Below are 23207 nucleotides of genomic sequence, written 5' to 3'. Positions count from 1 at the left end.
CATCTGTGTTGTTTCCCGCGATAGGCTAGCCTCAGCCAGTGATACAGCACGCCAATGGTGGCTGTATCACCAAAGATACAGAACCAGAGGCCGGCTCCGCAGAATCGCCGCAAAGCGGAGCCGAACAAAGAGAATTCTCGGGGGAGGGACGGATCGCCTCCCCCCACGGGCAGATTCTCCCCCGGAACAGCAGGTAGGGAATCCACCTATCCCTAAGAGGAGCACAGAGCAGCCGAAAAGGGGCGTTCCAGGGGAGGGAGGGCGTAAATGCCTGTACGACACATCCTATGTGTCGTATGGCAGCCTCTGTCCCCGCTCCAATGTTCCATGGCTAGACAACCAAAAGCGGCTGTCTAGCCACAAATGCAGGGCAAGAGGAGCGCGGAGGGAACGATCCCCTCCGTGCTTCTCCTGCCCTGCATTGGATAGGCGGTCGCCTCCAGGTTTGGAGGTGGCCTCCTATCTGAATAGGATTGTGCCCTAAATGGTTGTGGAAGGATTAGTGATGTGCGTTTTAGAGAAAATTCTGAATTGGATTTTTCTGTGGAAAAACAATCCTGTGCAAATTACAACTAATTTCCATCAGAACATTTTCTTATGCTCAAGAGAGTGATCGAATTTCACATTAAACAACAAAAAAGTATCCTATGTTTAAAAAAAATGTCCCAATACATCGTAAGTATTGTATATATTATGCAGACATTTTTATTGGAATACTTAAGCCAATAGTGTGTACTTCCCTTACATTGTTTAAATTAAAAAAAAAAACACACCAAAGTACAAAAACTGTTGGCACACTAATAAACTTTAGCAACTGTAAACGAACAGCATGCTTGTACACACACAGCCTGTTTGCTCCTCCGTTTGGCACGAGTAGGTAGAACTAACCAGGAAGGAACAGCTTATTGTGACGTCCAAACCCAGGATCCTGGTTTGTTGCTTCCAAACAAGCCAGGATTGTAAACCAACAACAAACTTGGATTGATGCTGCCTTACAATCCCTGGCTTTGGGGGGAGCAACAAACCAGAAGCCCTGGTTCAGATGTCATAATAAGCTATCCCTTTCCTTGTTAGTTTTATCCACTCATGTGAAAGGGGGAACAAAAAGCCTGCGTGCATTAACACGATGCTTGTTCACAGCAAGCCAGGAATGTTGGCTTGTCATGTACAAACACAGCCACTACATTTACAACCTATGAAGACAACAGAAATAACTATTAAAAACTACGTGCATTTGTAATGAATTTATATTCATGTGAAAACTATTTGTATTCATGTATATCTCACCCTAGAGTCGGACATGACTGGTTGGGGACACCTTTACCTTTATATTCATTTTTGAACTCTTTATATTCATTTCCAACATCTGCGGCCAGCGCTATATCTCTCCCATTACCAAGCACCAAATCATCCTCTCACAACTTGCCTGGACCTTTCCTTCTGTAATTACACCTGCAACTCACAGGCCTAATTAAGTATCTGTAGGAGAAGCCACCATCCAGGGAAGAGGGAGTGCCTGCTGCTGTTGCTTCCTGCTGCTGCCACCGCCGCCGCCACCACCACCACTCTCCCTGTGGACTTCTGCCTGGCAAACCACCATTCCCTGCAGGACCAGGCCCCCAGATACTGAGCCAGCTGTGTTGACTACCTCCACTTGTCCCTTGTTGGAAGGACTATATAAGCTGGCTGGCTGAGGCTGGCCACTGGCGGGGTTGTGCCCTTTGGGTCATTCCTTGGGGAGTGACGAGGGCACCACCCCCTTCTCGAGCAACTGTGTGCGCACCCCATGGAAGAAGACGAATTACAGCTAAGGAGTGGTGGGGCGAGGAACTTGGAAGGGGGTTGATTTTTCCTTTTCTTTCTCTTCCCACTAATTCTCTCTCTTTTCTTTCTCTCTTTCGAGAGAAGCCTAGCAAAGGGGATGTATTTTCATTGATTTTTGTTTAATTGTTGTGGGGGGTGGGTTTGGGGGTGGGTTAGTTGTGTTTTTAGGGGTGGGTAGCCTGCCTGATAGGCGTGGGGACATGTGTCCACCTGAAGGAGGCGGTGGGGGGAGTGCTGGGGGCTGGACTTTACCTTAGATTCCTGCATTGAGCAGGGGGTTGGACTCAATGGTCTTATAGGCCCCTTCCAACCCTACTAGACTATGATTTACCGAGGCTGGGCGGCAGGTACTGGCAGAGCGCTAGTGGCAGGCCATGCCAGGTAAGGGGAGCAAGGGAGTGATGCGTAATGCCTGCCCCCTGTTCCAGGCCTGCCCAGAGGCAAAGGATGGCTGGGGGAGGCGTGACTCTGTCCTCTGGCCTTCGTCTGCTGCTCTGCAATGCCAGGTCTGTTACCCAGAAAACATCCCTCATCGATGACATGATTCGCGATGAGTGTGCGGACCTAGCATGTAGTACGGAGACCTGGCTGGCTGAGGCTGCTGCTCCAGCTCTGATGGCCATGTGTCCAGCTGGGTTTTCATACACACAGCAGCCAAGGGCTGGGGATCAGGGAGAGGGAGTGGCTGATATCTACCGGGAGTCCTTGGTCTTCACCAGACCCCCTCTCCAGGAGACCAAGGTTGCGGAGTGCATGTACTGGAGGCTGGGCCCGAAGGCCAGTCTGGGGATTCTGCTCGTGCACCGCCCACCCCGCTGCGCAACCGACTCCCCGGCCGAGGCACTTGAGGTGGTCTCTGACATGCGTGTGCAGTCCCCTAATTTACTGGTGTTGGGGGGCTTCAACGTACATTCAGAGGCCGTCCTCACGGGGGCACCTCGGGACTTCATGGAGACCATGGCTTCCCGGGAGCTGCACCCTATTCCAACTGGGCCCAGCCACGTAGCCGGTCATGCACTAGACCTTGTGTTTGTTTCTGGAGAAGTGGGGAGTGATCTGGAAGTCGGGGGTATATCCACCACCCCCTTGTCATGGTCAGAGCACTCTCTGGTGACGCTGGACTTCTCGGTCCCACAACCCCTCCACAGGGGTGGAGGACCCATTAAAATGGTCCGTCCCAGGCGTCTTATGGATCCGAATGGATTCCTGAACGCACTTGGGGATTCTCCGGAGCACGCCAACGGCCACTCGGTCGAGACCCTGGCGGGTGGCTGGAATGCCGCCATCAGTGGGGCATTAGATCGGGTGGCTCCGAAACACCCTCTCCCCCTGAACAGGGCTCGGGCTGCACTGTGGTTCAATCCGTGGTTACGAGCCCTGAAACAGGAGGTGAGACGGCTGGAGCACCGGGGGCAGAAGTCTCGCTCCAAAGACGATCGGACACGGGCTAGAGCTGTATCTTCAGCCTATCATGGGGTGGTGAAGGCAACAAAAAGGGAATATTATGCTGCCTCTATCATGTCTGCAGAGTGCTGTCCCAGGAGGCTGTTCTAAGTGGTCTGGAGCCTGGTCGGTCCAGTTGCTCCGGAACCTCTGGAGCATTCTAAGGCCTCCTGTGAGGCCTTGGCAAGGCACTTTGCAGATAAAATTGATCGGGTTAGGAGTGCTATTCCATGCACCGTGGATACAGTTAGTGAGCGAGAGGCGGCCTGTGGCAAACCGGTTTTGTGGGATCGGTTCCAGCTTCTTCCTTCTGATGAAGTGGGCAAGGTGCTGTCATCTGTAAGGCCGACCGCCTGCTTACTTGATACCTGCCCATCTTGGCTCATTATGAGCTGCGGAGAGAGGCTGGGTGAGGGGATCAGGGAGGTGGTGAATGCCTCCCTTGAGGAGGGAGTGATGCCATCAGCCCTCAAGGAGGCAGTGATAAGACCACTCTTAAAGAAGCCCTCCTTGGATCCCCAAGTCTTGAACAACTTTCACCCCATCTCCAATCTGCCATTTTGGGGCAAGGTGATTGAGCGGGTGGTGGCAATGCAGCTGAAAGCACACTTGGAAAAAGCCGATTATCTAGACCCATTTCAGTCAGGCTTCAGGCCTGAGCATGGGACAGAAACGGCCTTGGTGGATGATATGAGGAGGGCTTTGGATAGGGGTGAATGCTCCTTCCTTGTTCTCCTCGACCTCTCAGCGGCTTTTGATACCGTTGACCACGGTATCCTCTTGGACCGCCTGGAGGGGTTGGGCACTGGAGACATCGTATTATGGTGGTTCCAGTCCTTCCTCTCCGGCAGGTACCAGAGGGTAGCACTGGGACAGGAGGTGTCAGACCCGTGGCCGGTCATGTCTGGGGTGCCACAGGGTTCCATCCTCTCCCCGATGCTATTTAACATCTATGTGAAGCCGCTGGGGGCTATCATCAGGAGGTTTGGGGTGTGGTGTCATCTGTATGCGGATGACACGCAGCTCTACCTCTCGTTCAAATCTTCACCAAGGTTGGCCATGGAACCCCTGTCCAAATGTCTGGAGACGGTGAGTGGCTGGATGGGGAGGAATAGGCTGAAGCTGAACCCTGACAAGACCGAGGTACTTTTGGTGGGAGAGAAGAGGAGGTTGGGGGATGTCGACCTGGTGTTGAATGGGGTACGGCTACCTTTGAAAGACCAGGTCCGCAGCCTGGGGATCATTTTAGACTCCCAGCTGTCCATGGAGGCTCAGGTGTCAGCCGTGAGCCAGACAGCGCTTTACCAACTCCATCTGATACGGCGGCTGCACCCCTACCTTCCCGACCATCTGCTCCCATCGGTAGTACATACCCTGGGCTCCTCTTGTCTAGACTACTGTAATGCGCTCTATGTGGAGTTACCCTTGAAGACAGTTCAGAAGCTGCAGCTGGTGCAGAATGCAGCGGCTCGCCTGATTAAAGGCAGCTGCTGGCGTGATCACATCACTCCAGTACTGAAGGAGTTGCACTGGTTACCAGTTGTTTTCCAGGCCCAATTCAAGGTGTTGGTTTTGACCTTTAAAACCCTATATGGTTCCAGCCCAACCTATCTCAAGGAGCTCCTCCAGAAACACCAGACAGGCCGCTCAACAAGATCAGCCTCGGATGGCCTTCTCTCTGTCCCATCAGCCAGGACAGCTAGTCTGGTGAGGACAAGGGAGAGGGCCTTCTCTGTGGTGGCCCCCACTCTGTGGAACTCCCTCCCTAGGGAACTCTGCCATGCCCCCTTTTTAATGAGCTTCTGCCACACGTTGAAAACTTGGTTGTTCAGGCAGACATTTGGGGTGGGTTAGGGAATTTTTAGAAGTAAGATGTTTTAATGTGGAATTTTATTGTTTTAAACTGTTTGTACTGTTGTACATCGCCCAGAGTGGCCAGGTGACCAGTCAGATAGGTGATTAAGAAATTTAATAAATAAAAATAAATAAAAGTATGCCTCTTTTAGCAGGTCACTCCCAAGGGAGAAGTAGCCAGAGCCTTGCACTCACCTTTTAGTATCATAGTCAATTAAAACATAGTTTTCCATAGCAAGCTTGAGGTCTGGAATTTCTTCACAGACCCACCTGAAAAACAAAAGAAGAGAATAAATAAGGGAGCAATCCTATGGCTGCTAGTCAGCAGCTAGACGGCCATGGGATATATGGTGTTCCAGGAACCAACCTGCCCCCCCCCCCCCCGCACTGCCTCTCAGGCAGCTTGGAACAACCCTGTGTTCCACACTCAGAAGAGGAGTGGCGAATATGGGGTGTTCTGGGGGGTGTTCCGGGGGGTGTTCCAGGGTGAGGAAGGCGGAAATGCTGATACGACACATCCTATGTGTCATCCGGCAGCCACTTCCCCTGCTCTGCCTTCCCACAGCTAGACAGCCGAAATCGTCTGTCTAACCGCAAATGCAGGGTGGCTGAATTGCAGAGGGGATGATCCCCTCCGTGCTTCTCCTGCCCTGCATTGGATAGGCAGTCGCCTCCGAGTTCGGAGATGGCCGCCTATCCCCATAGGCTTGCTCCCTAAATCTTGCAAACAAGTCCCCGAAGTTACTCTACCCCTTTTCTATCCCTCTCTTTTATTAAAGGTTGTTTGCCTGTCCAAACACATTTATATCAATCATTTGTGGCTCACTGGCACTGGCAGTTCACACATAACAGCAGTTCCTGGGCTGTTTAACCCAGGAATTGTGATGGTCAAGCAGGAGCGAGCGAGCTGCCTCCTGAGCGCTCATCGCTTCCACATTCCATCACAGGGTTTGGGCAACACAATAACAATCCAGGAACAGGCGTTCCTGGGTTGCTGATTGAAAATGGAAGCAATGAGCAAGTAGGAGGCAGCATGCTCACTCGCTTCAGCTCAGACATGGCAATTACTGGGTTAAACAACATAGGACTTGCCATTACCTGCAAATCTGGTTAGAGGCTATTCTGACGACCCAGAGGCATTCTTACTTGCCACAGGTGACCAGACTATTTTCAAGCCTGGGACAAATAAACACTACTTTGCATTTACACTGTTGAGTTTCAAATCACTTCAGGTACATTATCTCCTTACAACAACTGTGTAAGCTACGCCAATACGTCTGTAATAATAAACACTCACTTATTTGTTACATTTATATCCTGCCTTCCTCCAAGGAGTCCATACATGATCCTCCTCACACCTTTGAAACAAGAACATATGAAACTTCCTTATACTGAGTCAGACCATTGGTCCATCTAGACCAGTATTATCTACTCTGGGGGTGAGCAACTTGGTGCCCTTTAGATATTTTGGACAATGACTCCCATCATCCCTGTCCACTGGCCATGTTGGATGGGTGTGATGCGAGCTGTAGTCCAAACATCTGAAGGGCGCCAGGTTACCTACCCCACTGTAACAGCACAGTGCGGTTTCTTTCCCAGCCCTGTGCCCCAAGATCCTTTGAACTGGAGAGGCCAGGATTGAACCTGGGGCTTCCTGCATGAAAAGCAGGTGCTCTGCCCCTGAGCTATGGCCCTTCCCTTCAGACATTCATAACAATTTGTATTTTTAGTACACCTAAATGGTTGCAAATCAAAAAGCAAAGCTAAAGAAAGGCTAAGCTCCTTGGGGCAATGCAGGCACCTGTAAAATGCTACTTATTGAAGTGGAAAGGATCTACTTTGAAAAAGGAGAGATCATGTTTTCTCATCACCATCACTAGGAGTGGATGGATATGGGAGGGAGGAGTGGAAAGGCAAGCAACACCACACTGCGGGGAAAACAGTAGTGCAACATTACGATACCTACATGTACACAAGGACTCTTTTCCCCACCAACCAAAACTTTTCAAGACCAACACATGCAAGCCTGCAAAGAAAAGCAGCCTAGGAGGGCTACCCCGGCTGCAAATTGGAACTTCAAAGGGTAGTGATAGTGCATGCCAGAGGTCTCAGGTGTAATGATATGTGTTTGTATTTGGTTGTGTTGCATGGGGAGACTCATTCTAGTGTTACACTGATTGGTATAAAAGGACTCACCTGATACTGTAAGGAATGTAAATTTGTATTGTGACTCACTCAGTAAAAGCTCTCTTTGCAACCTTGTATTGGAGTGTTCTGTTTATGCCTAAGAAGACCAAATATTACATGGTGTCAGAAGAGCAAGGAAATGGATCAGTTGAAGTCTCCAAAAAGCTGTTATTTGAAGGTAATGTGGCTGAAAATTGGAGAAAATGAAGGCAAGGATTTGAATTATATTGTATAGCAAGTGGAGCTGACAAGAATAGTGAGAAGCTTCAAACTGCTTTATTTCTGCATGTGGCAGGAGAAGAAACCTTCCATTTTGGTGATGAAGCAGATAGGCATGACATATAAATTTTGCTGAGTAAGTTTGAATTAGATTGTGCTCCTAAAAGAAATGTTACATATGAGAAGCACAAGTTATTTTCAAGAGCTCAGAATGAGGAAGAACCTATTGACTCTTATGCGACTGACTTAAAGTTATTGGCACAGTCATGTGAATTTAGCCAGCTGTGTGAGTCTTTGATTAAGGATAGAATTGTTTGTGGAATAAGATCAAATAATCTCCAGGCATGGCTACTGAGAGAAGCTGATTTAACCTTGGAAAAAGCTGTGGACATTTGTAGAGCAGAAGAAGTGACTGTAAAGCAATTAAAAGGACTGGGATCAGCTGAGAAACAAATGGATATTTTGAAAAGTAAAGACAGTGTTAAAAAGAAAACTCAGCTGCATAATGAGAAGACTGTGAAACCTGTTTCAAGTTTTGCTTCAAGCTCGAAGTTTTGTTCTACATGTGGAAACAACCATAAGATAAAACAATGTCCTGCATATGGAAACGATTGCCAAAAATGCAGAAGACTTCATTTTGCAAAGATGTATAAAGTAAAAGATGCCAAGTTTGTTCACAAGATGATGCATATGCTGGAGGAAGATTTGCAAGATATGTTTATTGGGACCTTAACATCTATTAAGTCGGAAGAAGAGTGGACGGTAGATCTTAAAATAAAGAATAAGGATGTAAAGTTTAAGATAGATACTGGAGCACAAGCTAATGCTATTTCCTAATGCTAAGTAATAAGTTACTTATTCAGGTACAAGGTTGGAAGTGCTGGGAAAGTGCACTATAAAAAGTACATATAAAGGGAAAGAATTTGAAGTAGTAAATTTTGAAGCACAAGCAATCTTGGGTTTAAAAACAGTTACTGATTTAGAGTTACTGAAAAGAGTAAATGTGTTAGAAAGGAAGGAAAGGAAATCTATAAACATTATGAAGATGTGTCTTAGGGATTAGGATGTTTGCCAGATCACTATGTAATTAAAATGGATCCACAGATTGCACCAGTAGTGCATGCTTCTTGTAGAATTCCAGTTGTATTAAGGGAGAAGGTAGAAAGAGAACTTAGAAGAATGGAGCAAATGGGTATGATTTTTAAGGTGGAAGAACCTACAAGATGGGTAAATTCAATAGTGACTGTGGATCAAATCAATTTGTCTGGATCCAAGGGATATGAATAAAGCCATTCATAGAGAGTACTTTCAGTTACCAACAGTAGACGAAAATACTAGCAGGTTGGCAGGTGCAATGTTGTTTTCTGTGTTGGATGCTAGTAATGGATTTTGGCAGATACAACTGGATGAGAAGAGTTCCAGATTATGTATTTTTAATAGACCTTTTGGTAAATATAGATTTACTAGAATGCCTTTTGGTATTTCATCTGCTCCTGAAGTATATTAAAGAGCAATACAACAAGTGTTTGAAGGATTAGAAGGAGTTATTATATTGATGATATCCTGATATGGGGAAGGACACAACAGGAGTATGATGAAAGAGTCATGAAGGTTTTAGAAACATGTAAAACAAGGAATTTAAAATTGAATAGAGAGAAGTGCAAATTTTCTATGACTGAAGTAAATTATTTGGGACATATCTTAACTGCAGAAGGAATAAAACCTGATAGAACTAAAATTGAAGCAATAATCGAAATGCAAAGTCCTCAAAATAAGGGAGAATTACAGAGATTCTTGGGCACAGTTAATTATTTGGCTAAATTTATTCCAAACCTTGCTACATTGACAACTAATTTGAGACAACTTTTAGTCCAGGGGGTGGAGTTTGAATGGGCAAAGGTCCATAAGGAAGCATATAATAAATTAAAACAGATGTTAACAATAGCTCCTGTGCTGAGATATTATCATGTTGAAGAACTTGTAGTTGTATCAGTTGATGCTAGTGGTACTGGATTAGGAGCAGTTTTGCTACAAGGAGGTTTACCAGTGGCATATGCTTCTAAGGCTATGAATGAGTGTCAGCAATCATACGCACAAATAGAAAAAGTACTGTTGACCATTGTATTTGGTTGTACTACATTTCTCTCATATATAAATATATATATATGGTAGAGAGATTACAGTTGAAACTGATCACTGGAAGTTATTTTCTAAAAATCATTATATAATACTCCTACAAGAATTCAGAGATGGTTGTTAATATTACAGAAATATCATCTGAATATAATATATAGACTTGGTAAAGAGTTAAAAATTGCTGATGTGTTATCAAGGGTTTGTATGAAGACAGGAGAAGTTTTCAATACTGAAAAAGCTGACGTTGCTGTGAATTTGGTGGTGTCTTGTCTACATATTTGATTTGAAATATAAAGAATTTAAATTAACAACAGTGAAAGATACCATTTTGCAAGAATTAAAGGCAGTTATTTTGACAGGATGGCCAGAAAAGAAAACACAAATTTGTGAAGAATTTAAACCATATTGGAATTAAGGTGTATATGGTGGTTTAATATTTAAGAATGATAGACTAATTGTACCCCAAAAGTTGAGGAAAGAAATGCTGGAATTAATTCATGAGAGCCACTTGGGAACTGAACTGAGTAAAAGAGCTCAAGATGTGATGTTTTGGCTGGGTATGTGTATGCAAATAGAAGCATTAATACAATCTTGTAAGGTATCCCAAACTTTCAGAAATAATAATCAAAAGGAACCAATGTTACCTCATGAAGTACGAGAAAGACCATAGCAGACACTGGCAATGGATTTGAGTTTCATGGGAAGGAATATCTTTTGGTAGTAGATTACTATTCAAAGTTTTTGGAAGTTTGTTTGTTGGAAACTTTAACCAGTAAATGTGTGATTATGCATTGAAAATCCGTATTTGCTAGACATGGAATACCAGAAGTTGTAAAAAAGTGATAATGGTCTTCAATTTAATTCTAGGGAGTTTAGATGGCTTGTGAGAGAATGAAATTTTGTGCATGTCACTTCCAGTCCATATTACGCAAGACCAAATGGAATGGCTGAAAGAACTATCCAAACAGTTAAGAAGATCTTAAGGAAGAGCAGTTTGGATAATGCAGATCCATATATTTCTTTGTTAAACCTTAGAAAAATACATCTTTTTTTAGATAAGCAGTCTCCAGCACAGTTACTAATGGGAAGACATTTGACAACAAGGTTGCCTATAGTAAAATCACTGTTGCAAAGAGAGTCTCATGCAGCAGTGTGCAGGAACAATTAAGAAAGAGACAGGAAAGGCAGAAACGTTATTATGATTGAAGGACTAAACTTTTGCCACCAGTGAAAGTGGGAGAAAAAGTTACTACTCAAAAAGGAGTGTGGCAACCTGCAAAAATAATTGAGTGTCGTCAAACTCCCAGATCATATGTGGTGGAAACCCAGGATGCAAAGTTGTATAGGAGAAACAGAAAGGATTTGCATAGGACTGAAAGGATGCCTGAGGAAAGTCATGATAGGGAGACTAGGAAGGAAGATAGCAGAAGTGTGAATGTAGAACAGAATGACTTTAGAAGGATGGAGCTGGAGGAGAAACCAGTAATTACATCTAGAGGAAAAAAAGTGAGAAAACCTATAAGATATGGATATGGAGAATGAGGAAAAAAGAAAAGGGAGATATGATATCTAAGAACATAAGAGCCATGCTGGAGCAGACCAAGGGTCCATCTAGCCCAGCATTCTGTTCAAACAGTGGCCAACCAGCTGTCAACTGGGAACCCACAAGCAGGGCATGAGCACAACAGCACCCTCCCACCCATGTTCCCCAGCAACTGCTGTACATAGGCTCACTGCCTCTGGTACTGGAGGTTAGCACATAGCCATCAAGTCTAGTAACGATGGATACCTTTTCCTCCAGGAATTTGTCCAACCCCTTTTAAAGCCATCCATATTGGTGGCCATCACTACATCCTGTGGTAGTGAATGCCATTGTTTACCTATGTGCTGTGTGAAGAAGTACTTCCTTTTATCTCTCCTGAATCTCCCACCAATCAGCTTCATAGGATGACCTATACGGGTTCTAGTATTTTGAGAGAGGGAGAAAAATGTCTCCCTATCTACATTCTCCACACCATGCATAATTATGTAGACCTCTATCATGTCTCCCTTTACTCTCTTTTCTCCAAGCTAAACAATCCCAGCTGTTGTAACCTTCTCTCATAGGGGAGATGGTCCAGCCCCTGGATCATTTTAGTTGCCCTTTTCTGCACTTTTTCCAGCTCTACAATACCTTCTTTTCCACAGTATTTCAAGTGTGGTCGCACCATACATTTGTATCAGGGCAGTAGGATATTGACAGTTTTATTCTCAATTCCTTTTCTAATTCTGCCTACCATGGAGTTTGCCTTTTTTTACAGCGGCCACACACTGGGTTGACAGCTTCATTGAGCTGTCCAGCACAACCCCAAGATCTCTTTCCTGGTCGGTAACCGCTACCTCAGATCCCATCAGGTTATACTTGAAGTTGGTTTTTTTTTTGCCCCAACATGCATCACTGTACACTTGCTTACATTGAACCACATTTGCCATTTAGATGCCCATTCTCCCAGTTTGGAGAGATCCTTTTGGAGCTCTGCATAAACGTTTTTCGTTTTAATCACCCTAAATAATTTGGTGTCATCAGCGAACTTGGCCACTTCACTGCTCACTCCTAATTCCAGATCATTTATGAACAGGTTGAAAAGTATCAGTCCTAATACAGATCCCTGTGGGACCCCACTATTTACTTCCCTCCATTGGGAGAATTTACCATTCATTCCTACTCTCTGCTTTCTGTTCTTTAACCAGTTACTGATCCATAAGAGGACCTGTCCTCTTATTCTGGGACTGCTAAGTTTGCTCAGGAGTCTTTGGTGAGGGACTTTGTCAAGAGCCTTTTGGAAGTCCAAGTAAACAATGTCTACCAGATCACCCCTGTCTATATGTTTATTGACACCCTCAAAGAACTCTAAAAGGTTAGTGAGACAGGACTTACCTTTGCGGAAGCTGTGTTGATTCTTTTTCAGCAGGGATTGTCCTTCTATATGCTTACTAATTCTATCTTTAATATGTCTTCAACCAATTTACCCAGAACACACATTAAGCTAACTGGCCTGTGTATTGCCCCTGCATAGAATCATAGAATAGCAGGGTTAGAAGGGGCCTACAAGGCCATCGAGTCCAACCCCCTGCTCAATGCAGGAATCCAAGTCAGAGCACCCCTGACAGATGGCTGTCCAGCCTTGTCTTGATTGCCTCCAGTGTGGGAGAGCCCACCACCTCCCTAGCTCATGGGTTCCATTGTTGTATTGCTCTAACAGTCAGGACGTTTTTCCTGATGTTCAGCCGGAATCTGGCTTCCTGTCACTTGAGCCCATGATTCCGTGTCTTGCACTCTGGGATGATCGAGAAGAGATCCTGGCCTTCTTCTCTGTGACAACCTTTCAAGTCCTTGAAGAGTGCTATCATATCTCCCCTCAGTCTTCTCTTGTCAAGGCTAAACAGGCCCAGTTCTTTCAGTCTCTCTTCATAAGGCTTTGTTTCCAGTCCCCTGATCATCTTTGTTGCCCTCCTCTGAACCCTCTCCAGCCTGTCTGCATCCTTCTTAAAGTGTGGTGCCCAGAACTGGACACAGCACTCCAGATGAGGCCTAACCAGTGCTGAGTAGAGGGGAACTAGTACTTCCCGGGATTTGGAAGCGATGCTTCTATGAATGCAGCCCAAAAGAGCATTGGCCTTTTTGGCAGCCACATCACATTATTGGCTCATATTCAGCTTGTGATCGACAACAATTCCAAGATCTTTCTCGCTTGTAGTGTTGTTGAGCCACGTATCCCCCATCTTGTCACTGTGCATTTGGTTTCTTTTTCCTAGGTGCAGAACTTGGCATTTATCCCTATTAAATGTCATTCTGTTGTTTTCTGCCCAGCGCTCCGGTCTATCCAGATCACTTTGAATTTTGTTTCTGTCTTCCAAAGTATTAGCTATCCCTCCCAATTTGGTGTCATCTGCAAATCTGATCAGCATTCCCTGCAACTCCTCCTCCTCCAAGTCATTAATAAAAATGTGGAAGAGCACTGGGCCCAGGACTGAGCCCTGCGGTACCCCACTCGTTACCTCTCCCCAGTTTGAGAAGGTCCCATTGATAAGCACTCTGAGTCCCATTCTGTAGCCAACTGTGGATCCACCGGATCGTTGTTTCATCTAACCCACTTTGAGCTAGTTTGCTCATCAGGATATCATGGGGCACTTTGTCGAAAGCTTTGCTGAAGTCGAGGTATATGATGTCTACCGCATTCCCACGGTCTACAAGGGAGGTTACTTGATCCAAAAATGAGATCAGATTTGTCTGGCAGGACTTGTTTTTGACAAATGCATGTTGGCTTCGAGTAATCACGGCATTGTTGTCAAGGTGCTTCCAGATGGATTGCTTTATCATCTGCTCCAGAATTTTCGCTGGGATTGATGTCAGACTGACTGGTCTGTAGTTCCCAGGTTCCTCCTTTTAGCCCTTTTTGAAAATATGGACAACATTCGCCCTCCTCCAGTCATCTGGCACTTCCCCCGTCCTCCATGATTGCTCAAAGAGAATAGACAGTGGTTCTGAGAGCTCTTCTGCCAGTTCCTGTATTACTCTAGGATGCAGTTCATCTGGCCCTGGAGATTTGAACTCATTCAAAGTAATTCGGTGTTCCTTGGCCTATCGACCTCAAGCTACAATCCTGCCCCTTCAGCCTGTACTTCGCCTTTGCCAGGGGGGTCATAGACATTCTCTCTTTAGGGAGAAGACTGAGCCAAAGTAGGAATTGAGCACCTCTGCCTTTTCTTTGTCATCTGTTATTGTTTTGCCATCCTTATTTAATAGCTGAACAACCATTTCTTTCCTCTGCCTTTTACTATGCACGTAGCTGAAGAAAGCCTTTTTGTTTTTAGCATCCCTCGCTAACCTCAGCTCGTTCTCAGCTTTAGCCTTCCTGACGCCACCCCTGCAATTCTGTGCTACCTGCCTGTACTCTTCCTTTGTTACTTGGCCTTCTTTCCACTTCCTAGATGTGTCCTTTTTTGTTTTCAGGTCATCCCTAAGCTTTTTGTGAAGCCACATTGGCTTCTTCTGTTGTCTTCCACCTTTTCTTCTTGTTGGAATTGCTTGTGATTGTGCCTTGAGAATTTCCTTTTTTAAAAGCTCCCACCCATCTTGGACTCCTTTTCTCGTTAGCGTCGCTTGCCATGGGACCTTACTGATCATTGTTCTGAGTTGATTAAAATCAGCTTTCCTAAAATCCAGGGTACGCGTTTGACTACACTCGGCTTTTGCTTCCCTTAGAACCAAGAACTCAAGTACAACATGGTCACTTTCCCCCAGAGTTCCTGTAACTGCTACTTTATCCACTAAGTCAACTCTGTTGGTTAGGATCAAGTCAAGGATAGCCGATCCTCTAGTTCCTTCCTCTACTTTCTGTAGGAGGAAGTTATCCGCCACACAAGTCAGGAATTTCCTGGAGGGGCCATGTTTTGCAGAATTTGTCTCCCAAAAAATAACGGGGAAATTGAAGTCCCCCATTACTGCTACATCATGCTTCCTTGAAACATTGGCTATTTGCTTTTCAAAAGTTTCATCCTCGTCTTCTCCTTGATTGGGTGGCCGGGAGTAGACACCGACCACCAGGTTCCTTTTATTCTTTGCTCCATTTATTTTGATCCAGATGCTCTCGATGGGGCTACCAAGCTCATCCTCCTGTAGTTCTGTGCAGAGGTATGTATTTTTCACAACCCCACCTCCCTTTCTGTTCCTCCTGTTCTTTTTGAACAAGTTGTATCCTTCAATTGCTGTATTCCAGTCATGGGAGTCATCCCACCAAGTCTCAGTTACACCTATCAAGTCATAATTTCCCTCCTGTATTAAGAGTTCAAGTTCGTTCTGTTTGTTTCCCATACTCTGGGCATTAGTATAGAGACATCCAAAACCGTGTGCTTCATAGTCCGGCCTTCTTCCTACATGTGTCTGAAGACTGTTATTGGGCGCTATCAGAGCTGTTCTCTCCGTTGCAGTGCATGCGCCTACGTCCATTGTTACCCCCAACATTACATCTCCCTTCCCCGTAGGATTCAGTTCAAAGCCCTCCTGATGAAGTTCTTCATGCTGTGGCCAAACACATTCTTCCCAGCCTTTGTGAGGTGCAACCCATCCCTAGCCAACAGCCCATCTTCCAGGAAGTATAGCCCGTGGTCCCAGAATCCAAATCTCTCTCGTCGGCACCACCTTCGTAGCCAGTCATTCACCCCGAGTATTTTTCGTTCCCTTTCTATCCCTCTTCTAACTACTGGAAGGATGGATGAGAAAACTATCTGGGCCCCAAAGTTCTTGAGTTTCCTTCCCAAAGCTTCAAAGTCTGACGTGATCTCTTCGTAGCTCCGCTTGGCGGTATCATTTGTTCCCACATGGATGAGAAGAAAGGGATACCTGTCAGTGGGCTTTATGGGTGCAGGCAGCCTTTCAGTCACGTCTCTAATCTGTCCTCCCGGGAGACAATATACCTGGCGAGTCCATGGGTCTTCGCGACATACTTGGGTCTCGATCCCACACAGCAAGGAGTCTCCCACTACTACCACTCTTCTCTTCTTCTTCTTGTAGGCCTGGGTTTCATCGCCTCTGTTTGACTGACCTTCAGCCTCTTGCTCACTCTCATGCAGGTTCCCCTGTGATTCTTCCTCTGCAGGCTGTCCTCCAGTCTCATCCGCAAGTACCTGGAATCGGTTCCACAGCTCCACTGCTTCCACTGGTGCAGAGTGGCGTCTAGTTCTTCTTCTCCTAACTGTCACCCTTTTCCAAGGAGTATTCTCTACTTCATTTTTCTTCACCTCAGCCATTTCCCACTGCCTCAGCTTGCTGTTGCTCTTCAAGCTTCTGGTCTGCCCTTTGCTGCTGTAGTTCCCCCATTCTGTCCAAGAACTCTTCGTGTTCTCTTATTCCCCGGAGGGTCGACAGTCGCCGCTCCAGTCCACTTACTTTCTCTTCCAGCAGCGTGATCAACTTGCACTTGTTGCAGGTGTCGGCCATGTTGTTCTCAGGCAAGAAAACAAACATTGCACACACCTTGCATTAGGCTTCGAACTCTTAATTTAGAGGTGCCAAGATAGAGATAAATTAGATCCAGGTTTACTTACAAGGAGAGACGTTATTGAGTACAATCAGCACACATGCGTACCCAATGGTTCAGACAGCTTCTCTAAACCCAGAGCCATGGGGTAAAATGGGTTTTATACTATACATGTTAGCAGTGAGGCAGCATGACAGAAGCAAGTGTTAATTAGCATTCGTCTACAACTTTCCCATCATAGACTAACAGTGCTTGTTCAGAAGGAAAACAACCTGAAACTTTCCCAGCACAGACACCTGCAGCTTTAAGGCAAACAAGCTACACTTCCCAGGCGCATCCTGATAAGACCCTCTAGCTCGTTAGTATGGAATGCACTGAGGCTGCACTATCGACCTGGTGAATCAAGAGGCCTGCTAGGGAAAACAGCCTGCCAACTGAACCAAAGTCAGAGAGCATTATGGATCATCTAAGCCCCTCTAAAACTATTAATAGCTTGGCTCAGGCCAGGGGCCCTACAGCCTGTAATTTCCCAGATCCCCCCTGGATCCCTTTCTGAAAATTGGTGTTACATTGGCCATCTTCCAGTCCTCTGGTACAGAGGCTGATCTAAGGGACATGTTGCATATTTTGGTTAGAAGATCAGCAATTTCATATTTGAGTTCTTTGAGAACTCTAGGATGGATATCATCTGGGCCCAGTGATTTATTTGCTTTCAATTTATCAATAAGGCTGAAGAACTTCATCTTTTGTCACCACTCTTTGCCTTGGTTCTGCAGACTCCCTTCCTGAAAACATCCGTTCAGGCACAGGTATCTGTCCTGTATCTTCTGCAGTGAAGACGGATGAAAAGAATTCATTCAGCTTCTCTTCAATCTCCTTGTCCTCCTTCAGTACTCCTTTTACTCCATTGTCATCCAGTGGTCCAACTGCCTCCCTAGCTGGTTTTTCTTTACTGTTGGCCTTGATGTTGTTAGTGATATCCACTTCAAAATGCTTTTTTGCATCTCTTATTGTCTGCTTGCATTGCCTTTGTGCAAGCTTGTGCTGCCTTTCATTTTCCTCACTTGGGCAAGACTTCCATTTTCTGAAGAAAGCTCTCTTTTTTTCTAGTAGCTCCCTTAACACTGCTCGTCAACCATGCCAGTGACCTCTTGGACCCGGTGCTACCTTTCCTAACCTGTGGTATACATTTTAGCTGGGCTTCTATTATTATGGTTTTGAGTACACTCCAAGCATTCTGAAGGGATTTAATCCTCTTGACTCCCCCTTTTAACTTCCTTTTCACCAGTTCCCTCTTTTTAGAGAAGTTTCCTCTTTTGAAGTCAAATGCAACTGTGTTGGACTTCCTGGGGAGTTTTCCACTTAAATATACATTACATCTGATAGCACTGTGATCACTGTTTCCAAGTGGTTCACAGCATTTCCATCTCATACTAGGTCCTGGGTGACACCACTTAGGATTAAATCCAAGGCCACCTCCCCACTGGTCGGTTCCATGAGCAACTGTTCTAGGGCACAATTGTTTAAGGCATCGAGAAATTTAACCTCTTTGCCATGGCTGGAACATGCATTTATCCAGTCAATGTGGGGGGTAATTGAAGTCGCCCATTCTTCTTCGTTGAAGTCGCCAACACTTCCTTGTTTGGAGGCCTCCCTGATTTCATTTTCCATCTCAAGGTCATGCTGAGCATTCTGGTCTGGAGGAGAACTGCACAATCCTAGCACTAAATTAGTTTTGGAGCCTGGTATTGTCACCCACAGCGCTTCTCTGGAAGAGCCTACCTCTTTTAGGTGTTCTATGCCCTCTCTGACGTACAGGGCAACACCTCCCCCAGTACGCCCTTCCCTGTCCTTCCTACATCTCCTCCAGAGATGACCGTATCCCACTGGTTCTCTCTGCTCCACCAGGTTTCTGCAATGCCCGCTATATCCAGGTTTTCCTTTAAAATCAAGCACACCAGCTGTCCCATTTTGGCTCGGAGGCTTCTAGCATTTGCGTAAGAACACCTAGACATAGTGTCCCTTCCCAGGTGCCTCTGGTTTTGCCATGGGACGTTGGGCCCTTTGACTGGCCATTGTGTTCTACCATGTACTCCTGGCCTATTTCCTCCCCTTCTGCATTTGGACAATCAAAAACATTTTCATCTTCATCCCTTTGGGATGATTTAACCTGAACCGGATGCTTCCTGACTCCTGTCCACTTTCCCCCAGGGTTGAGTTTAAAAGCTGCTTTGCCAGCCTTTTTATGTTTAGCGCCAGCAGTCCAGTTCCATTTTGGTTCAAGTGGAGTCCATCCCTCTTGTACAGGCCCGGCTTGTCCCAAAACATTCCCCAGTGCCTTACAAGTCTGAACCCCTCCTCCCAGCACCACCATCTCATCCACGCATTGAGACTCCTCAGCTTCACCTGTCTAGCTGGCCCTGCACGTGGAACAGGTAACATTTCCGAGAAAGCCACCTTGGTGGCCCTGGGTTTCAGCCTCCTACCTAGCAACCTAAGTTTGGCTTCCAGGACCTCACGACTACATTTCCCCACATCGCTGGTGCCCACACGGACCACGACCACTGACTCCACCCCAGCACTATCTACTAGGCTATCTAGATGGTGCGTGATATCCGCTACCTTCGCACCAGGCAGGCAATTCACCATGCGGTCTACACGCCCATCACAGACCCAGCTGTCTATGTGTCTAATGATCGAATCTCCCACTACCACAAGCCCCCCTCAGTGCAAGAGGATATTTGTTTGTCTTCTGAGGAATGGGTCCCTTCTAAGGGATCATTTCCTTCTTCCTCAAAATGACGCCCTCCTTCCCCGAGACCCACATTCTCCGTGACAGCAGAGGAGCTGTCACCCTGGGAGTGGGGCACAGCTGATAGGTCCCTGAAGGTCTCATCCACCAACCTCTCTGCCTCTCTTAGCTTCTCCAGGTCAGCAACCTTGGCCTCAAGGGAATGAACTTGTTCCCTGAGAGCCAGGAGCTCCTTACACCAAGCACAGACCCATGACTTCATCCAGCAGGTAGATAGTCATACATGTGGCATTCAGTACAATACACTGGATAGCCCCCACCCCCCCGCTGGCTTTCTACCTTCATAACTGGTGTTTTATTTGCATGTTTTCTCCCTGGAAAACTTAGCTGTTTACTACAAGAAGGTGGGGAAATTATTTACACTTATTTATTTACAGTTACTTACTTACTGTGAGTACGGAATAGGGAGGAAAGAGTCGACTGCCCTGGCTTCCTCACCCTGTTGCTAAACTCACACAGTTGCTTAATTCGCTTCTTTGCTGACGTTTTGTCACTGGGGCTCCTCGCAGTTGGAGAGCTGGCTCCCTCACAAGCGTGCCTTCTTACATAGACAGGCCCAGCTGCTGCTGCAGTGAATCTGATTGGAGGGCCTCGTTTGAAAAGGAAGGGAGGCTGTGTGTGAACTCCTGATCAGCACTGGCTTTCAGTGGCTGGGAATGTAGGTCAGTTGCCCCCCCAGGGAATAGTGATTTCTATTTAGGAAGGAGGACTACTAACAGTAGTGAATGGGAGACCTATTGAGGGGAGATCCTCTATTAAATGGGTTGTTGAAGGGGACAGCAGACAAAGGGTAGGTGATTTGGGAAGCCTGTGGCTTGCAAGGTCTGAATCCTTTTTCTGTGTGTTTTTAAAGCTTAAATGATATGCTGAACTCTTAAACTTGCTTGATTAAATGAACTGCTCTTTAAGGCTGAAAGCCTGAGCCTAAACTGAGCCCAAACTGAACTTAGCCTGCACTTTTTCCTGCCTTAAGCAGACTCTTGTTCTCCCTTTCTAAACATGGGATTAGTTTAAAATATGCAGCTGAGGTTCTCTTCAACCACTCAGGGGTTTTTGTTAGTGCAAGGCTGCAAGTTCCTGCTGGATCCCCCCCCCCCGCCCCCCATATTTACCTCACTCTTTTAAGTTTGTAAGGGGTTATCCTTCTGGGATTTAGCTGTGCCCTTGTTTTGGCTTCAGCAGCTATTTATCAATTTTAAATGATTATATGAGGTACTTTAATAGATAAGTAATTTCACTTACCTTTCTCTTGCACAGTTGCTTAACTCTAACTTTCCCTCGCACAGTTGCTTCACTCACCTTTCCCTTGTTCAGTTGCTTAACTCTTGTAGAGTTGCTGCCAGTGAGTATAGACAATGCTGGGCTAAACGGAACAATGGTCTGGCTCAGTAAAGGGTAGCTTATACTGAGAGATACTCAGCGATAGAGCACCTGCTTTGCATGCAAAAGGTCCCAGGTTCAATTCCTGACATCTCTGGTTAAAAGGATCAGGTAACGGGCAATGGAAAAGACTTCTGCCTAAGACCAGGAGATCCAGTCAGACTAGACAACGCTGGACTAGACAGACAAGAAATGTGACCTGGTGTCTTCTAATGTTCCCAAATCAGGAACTGGCTGGAGATGATGGGAGTTGTAGCCGAACATATCTGGAGGGTGACAGGTTGGGGAAGGAGCCTGGAACCAGGATTCTATTTTAAGGTATGTAGGGGAGAAGCACACCATATTGCAAGAATTTGTGATTACACAGCAAAAATTAAATTCTAGCCTTCATTCTCCATCTTTCATCTTAGCTATCGACTCACTCTCTGTTTTGAGATAAGGCATGGCAGAGGGTGGGGTGGACAAAAATCTCTTTCGTTGCAACATAGATTTGCCTTAACACCTACCGAATAGTCTCAATGATTTCATGAGCAGCATCGTGGTGTTTGTCCTGAAACAAAAGCAAAACAGAAAAAGGTGACTTCAGGGACATCTGGGAAGAGATACCATCCATGCTGGCTGACAGATCAACACAACTCATTTTGTTTTTACAAAACACCTCATCACTTGCAAATACAAAGAAAGGAAATTGTTGAACTGTGTTATTTCCTAGTAGACACATGTCTTATTAAAAATGAACACAACTAGTTCTATGCTAGCATCTCCATAACCAAGAGGTCCCATTTCAAAAAACCTTCATGTCAACACTGCAAATTAGTATGGATGGTGCATAATGAATATATGCAAGATACTCCCAGGGGCATTCTGTATCAGAGAACCAACAGGCAAGTTCTGGCACATAAGAACCCTGCTGGATGAAACCAAAAGCCTATCTAGTAAAGCATCCTGGTTCCCACAGTGGCCAACCAGATGGCTCTGGGACAATAACAGCACCTTCCCATTCAAGTTCTCCAGGAACTGGTATACAAAGGCATACTACCTCTGATCCTGGAGGTAGCATATAGCCATCATGACTAGTAGCCATTCACTGACCCATCCTCCATATGAAGTGGTATCAATGAGAAGCTTGATTTAAAGCAATTATTTCTATTGGTCTTGTTACAGAGCACCCCAAATTCTGCTCTTTTGGGAAGTTAGGGCAGGTATCTGGAAGGGAACTAGGGTTTTTTTAGTCTCGGAGAAGAGCAAAAAAGCAGGTTCAGTAGGATATTGAGGCCTTACATGTCTGAAGTGGAGCTGCAGACTTCTTGCATGCAACTTTCTGGCCAGCCATTGTGCTCTGATTGCCTTAATTCCTCAGTGTTAACACTTGCAAATTTCAGATCTTGCCTCAAGACAACCACAGAAGCCCCCACCATGAAATATTTTACACTAATTTCTAACTTTCCAATTTAAATGGAAGGAAAACTAAGGAAGTCGAAGTCTTGTAAATCTGAGAGACCCTGAAAACCCCATTACTGTATAAGCAGGTATGCCTATATGACTCTTTTTGTCACCTTTGTTTAAGACAATCACCAAAATCTCCCTGGCTATCTTGCTCACCTGGACCTATGATGCCTAGAGATATGCACCCAACAACTCCCATCCTTTCCTCACATCAAAAAGGAAAGAGGAGCCCATTGTCTTATTTCTTCCCTTAATGTCTGACACCTAAAAATCCATTTTCCAACATCCATGAGCTATCTTGGAAGAAGAACTTGTTTGGTTTTACTTTGATTACTAAATCCTGAGAGGACAGATAAAAGAGCAACCCAAATTCATGGATTACACCAAGAGGGAGAGAGGGGAAAAAAAGATTCCTCCCATCCAGGAGGGACCCCTCACACACTTTCTGCTCTGAAGAGCAACCCCGCACCCTCTTCCTCCTGTCTGCCTACCCTACTTTTCCAGAGGAGCTCAACAGAGCTTCCCATCACTTCCTAAGTCGGCAGATACAGAGGGGTAAATATTTGCATTATCTTCTATTTTCCTTGTAAGTGGTCCATACTCCAATTAGTCTCTTTTCCTCCCTTTTTCCTAATATTCCATCCCATTCCAAACTCTAAAACCCCTTGGCTTTGGAGCTCCCTGTTGCTCTTTTATGCCTCTCCATCCACTTTCTTCCAAAAACCATGCATTTGCTCTAACCCCCTCCTCCAAACTCCCACAATCTCCCAAAAGAGTCTATTTCTGCCTCATCCAAATTTTCCCAAGCTGAAACTTCTTTCTCCGCCCCCCCCCCATTATCAGCTACACCCACAGAGAGCGGGGGGGGGGGCTGGGAGAGACACACT

At 45.7% G+C, this 23207-nt stretch overlaps 1 protein-coding gene across 5 annotated transcripts in view; it reads right to left on the bottom strand.

Annotated features, from left to right (window-relative positions):
* LOC146334133 (histone-lysine N-methyltransferase, H3 lysine-79 specific-like) overlaps positions 1-23207 on the bottom strand; it is a 158106-nt gene that overhangs the window by 96327 nt on the left and 38572 nt on the right. For all 5 annotated transcript variants that reach the window (XM_084825120.1, XM_084825122.1, XM_084825121.1 and 2 more), the window contains exons 2-3: positions 21381-21424; positions 5317-5391 (exon numbers count right to left, since the gene is read on the bottom strand). In XM_084825120.1, coding sequence (XP_084681246.1) covers positions 5317-5391; positions 21381-21424 — 119 coding nt within the window. The remainder of the gene's footprint in view (positions 1-5316; positions 5392-21380; positions 21425-23207) is intronic.

The sequence above is a fragment of the Heloderma suspectum genome, chromosome W (genome assembly GCF_057233095.1).
Source record: "Heloderma suspectum isolate Gila_16-S chromosome W, 16-S_ref, whole genome shotgun sequence".
NCBI lineage: Eukaryota > Metazoa > Chordata > Lepidosauria > Squamata > Helodermatidae > Heloderma > Heloderma suspectum.
This window is presented reverse-complemented; position numbering and strand designations above follow the sequence as displayed.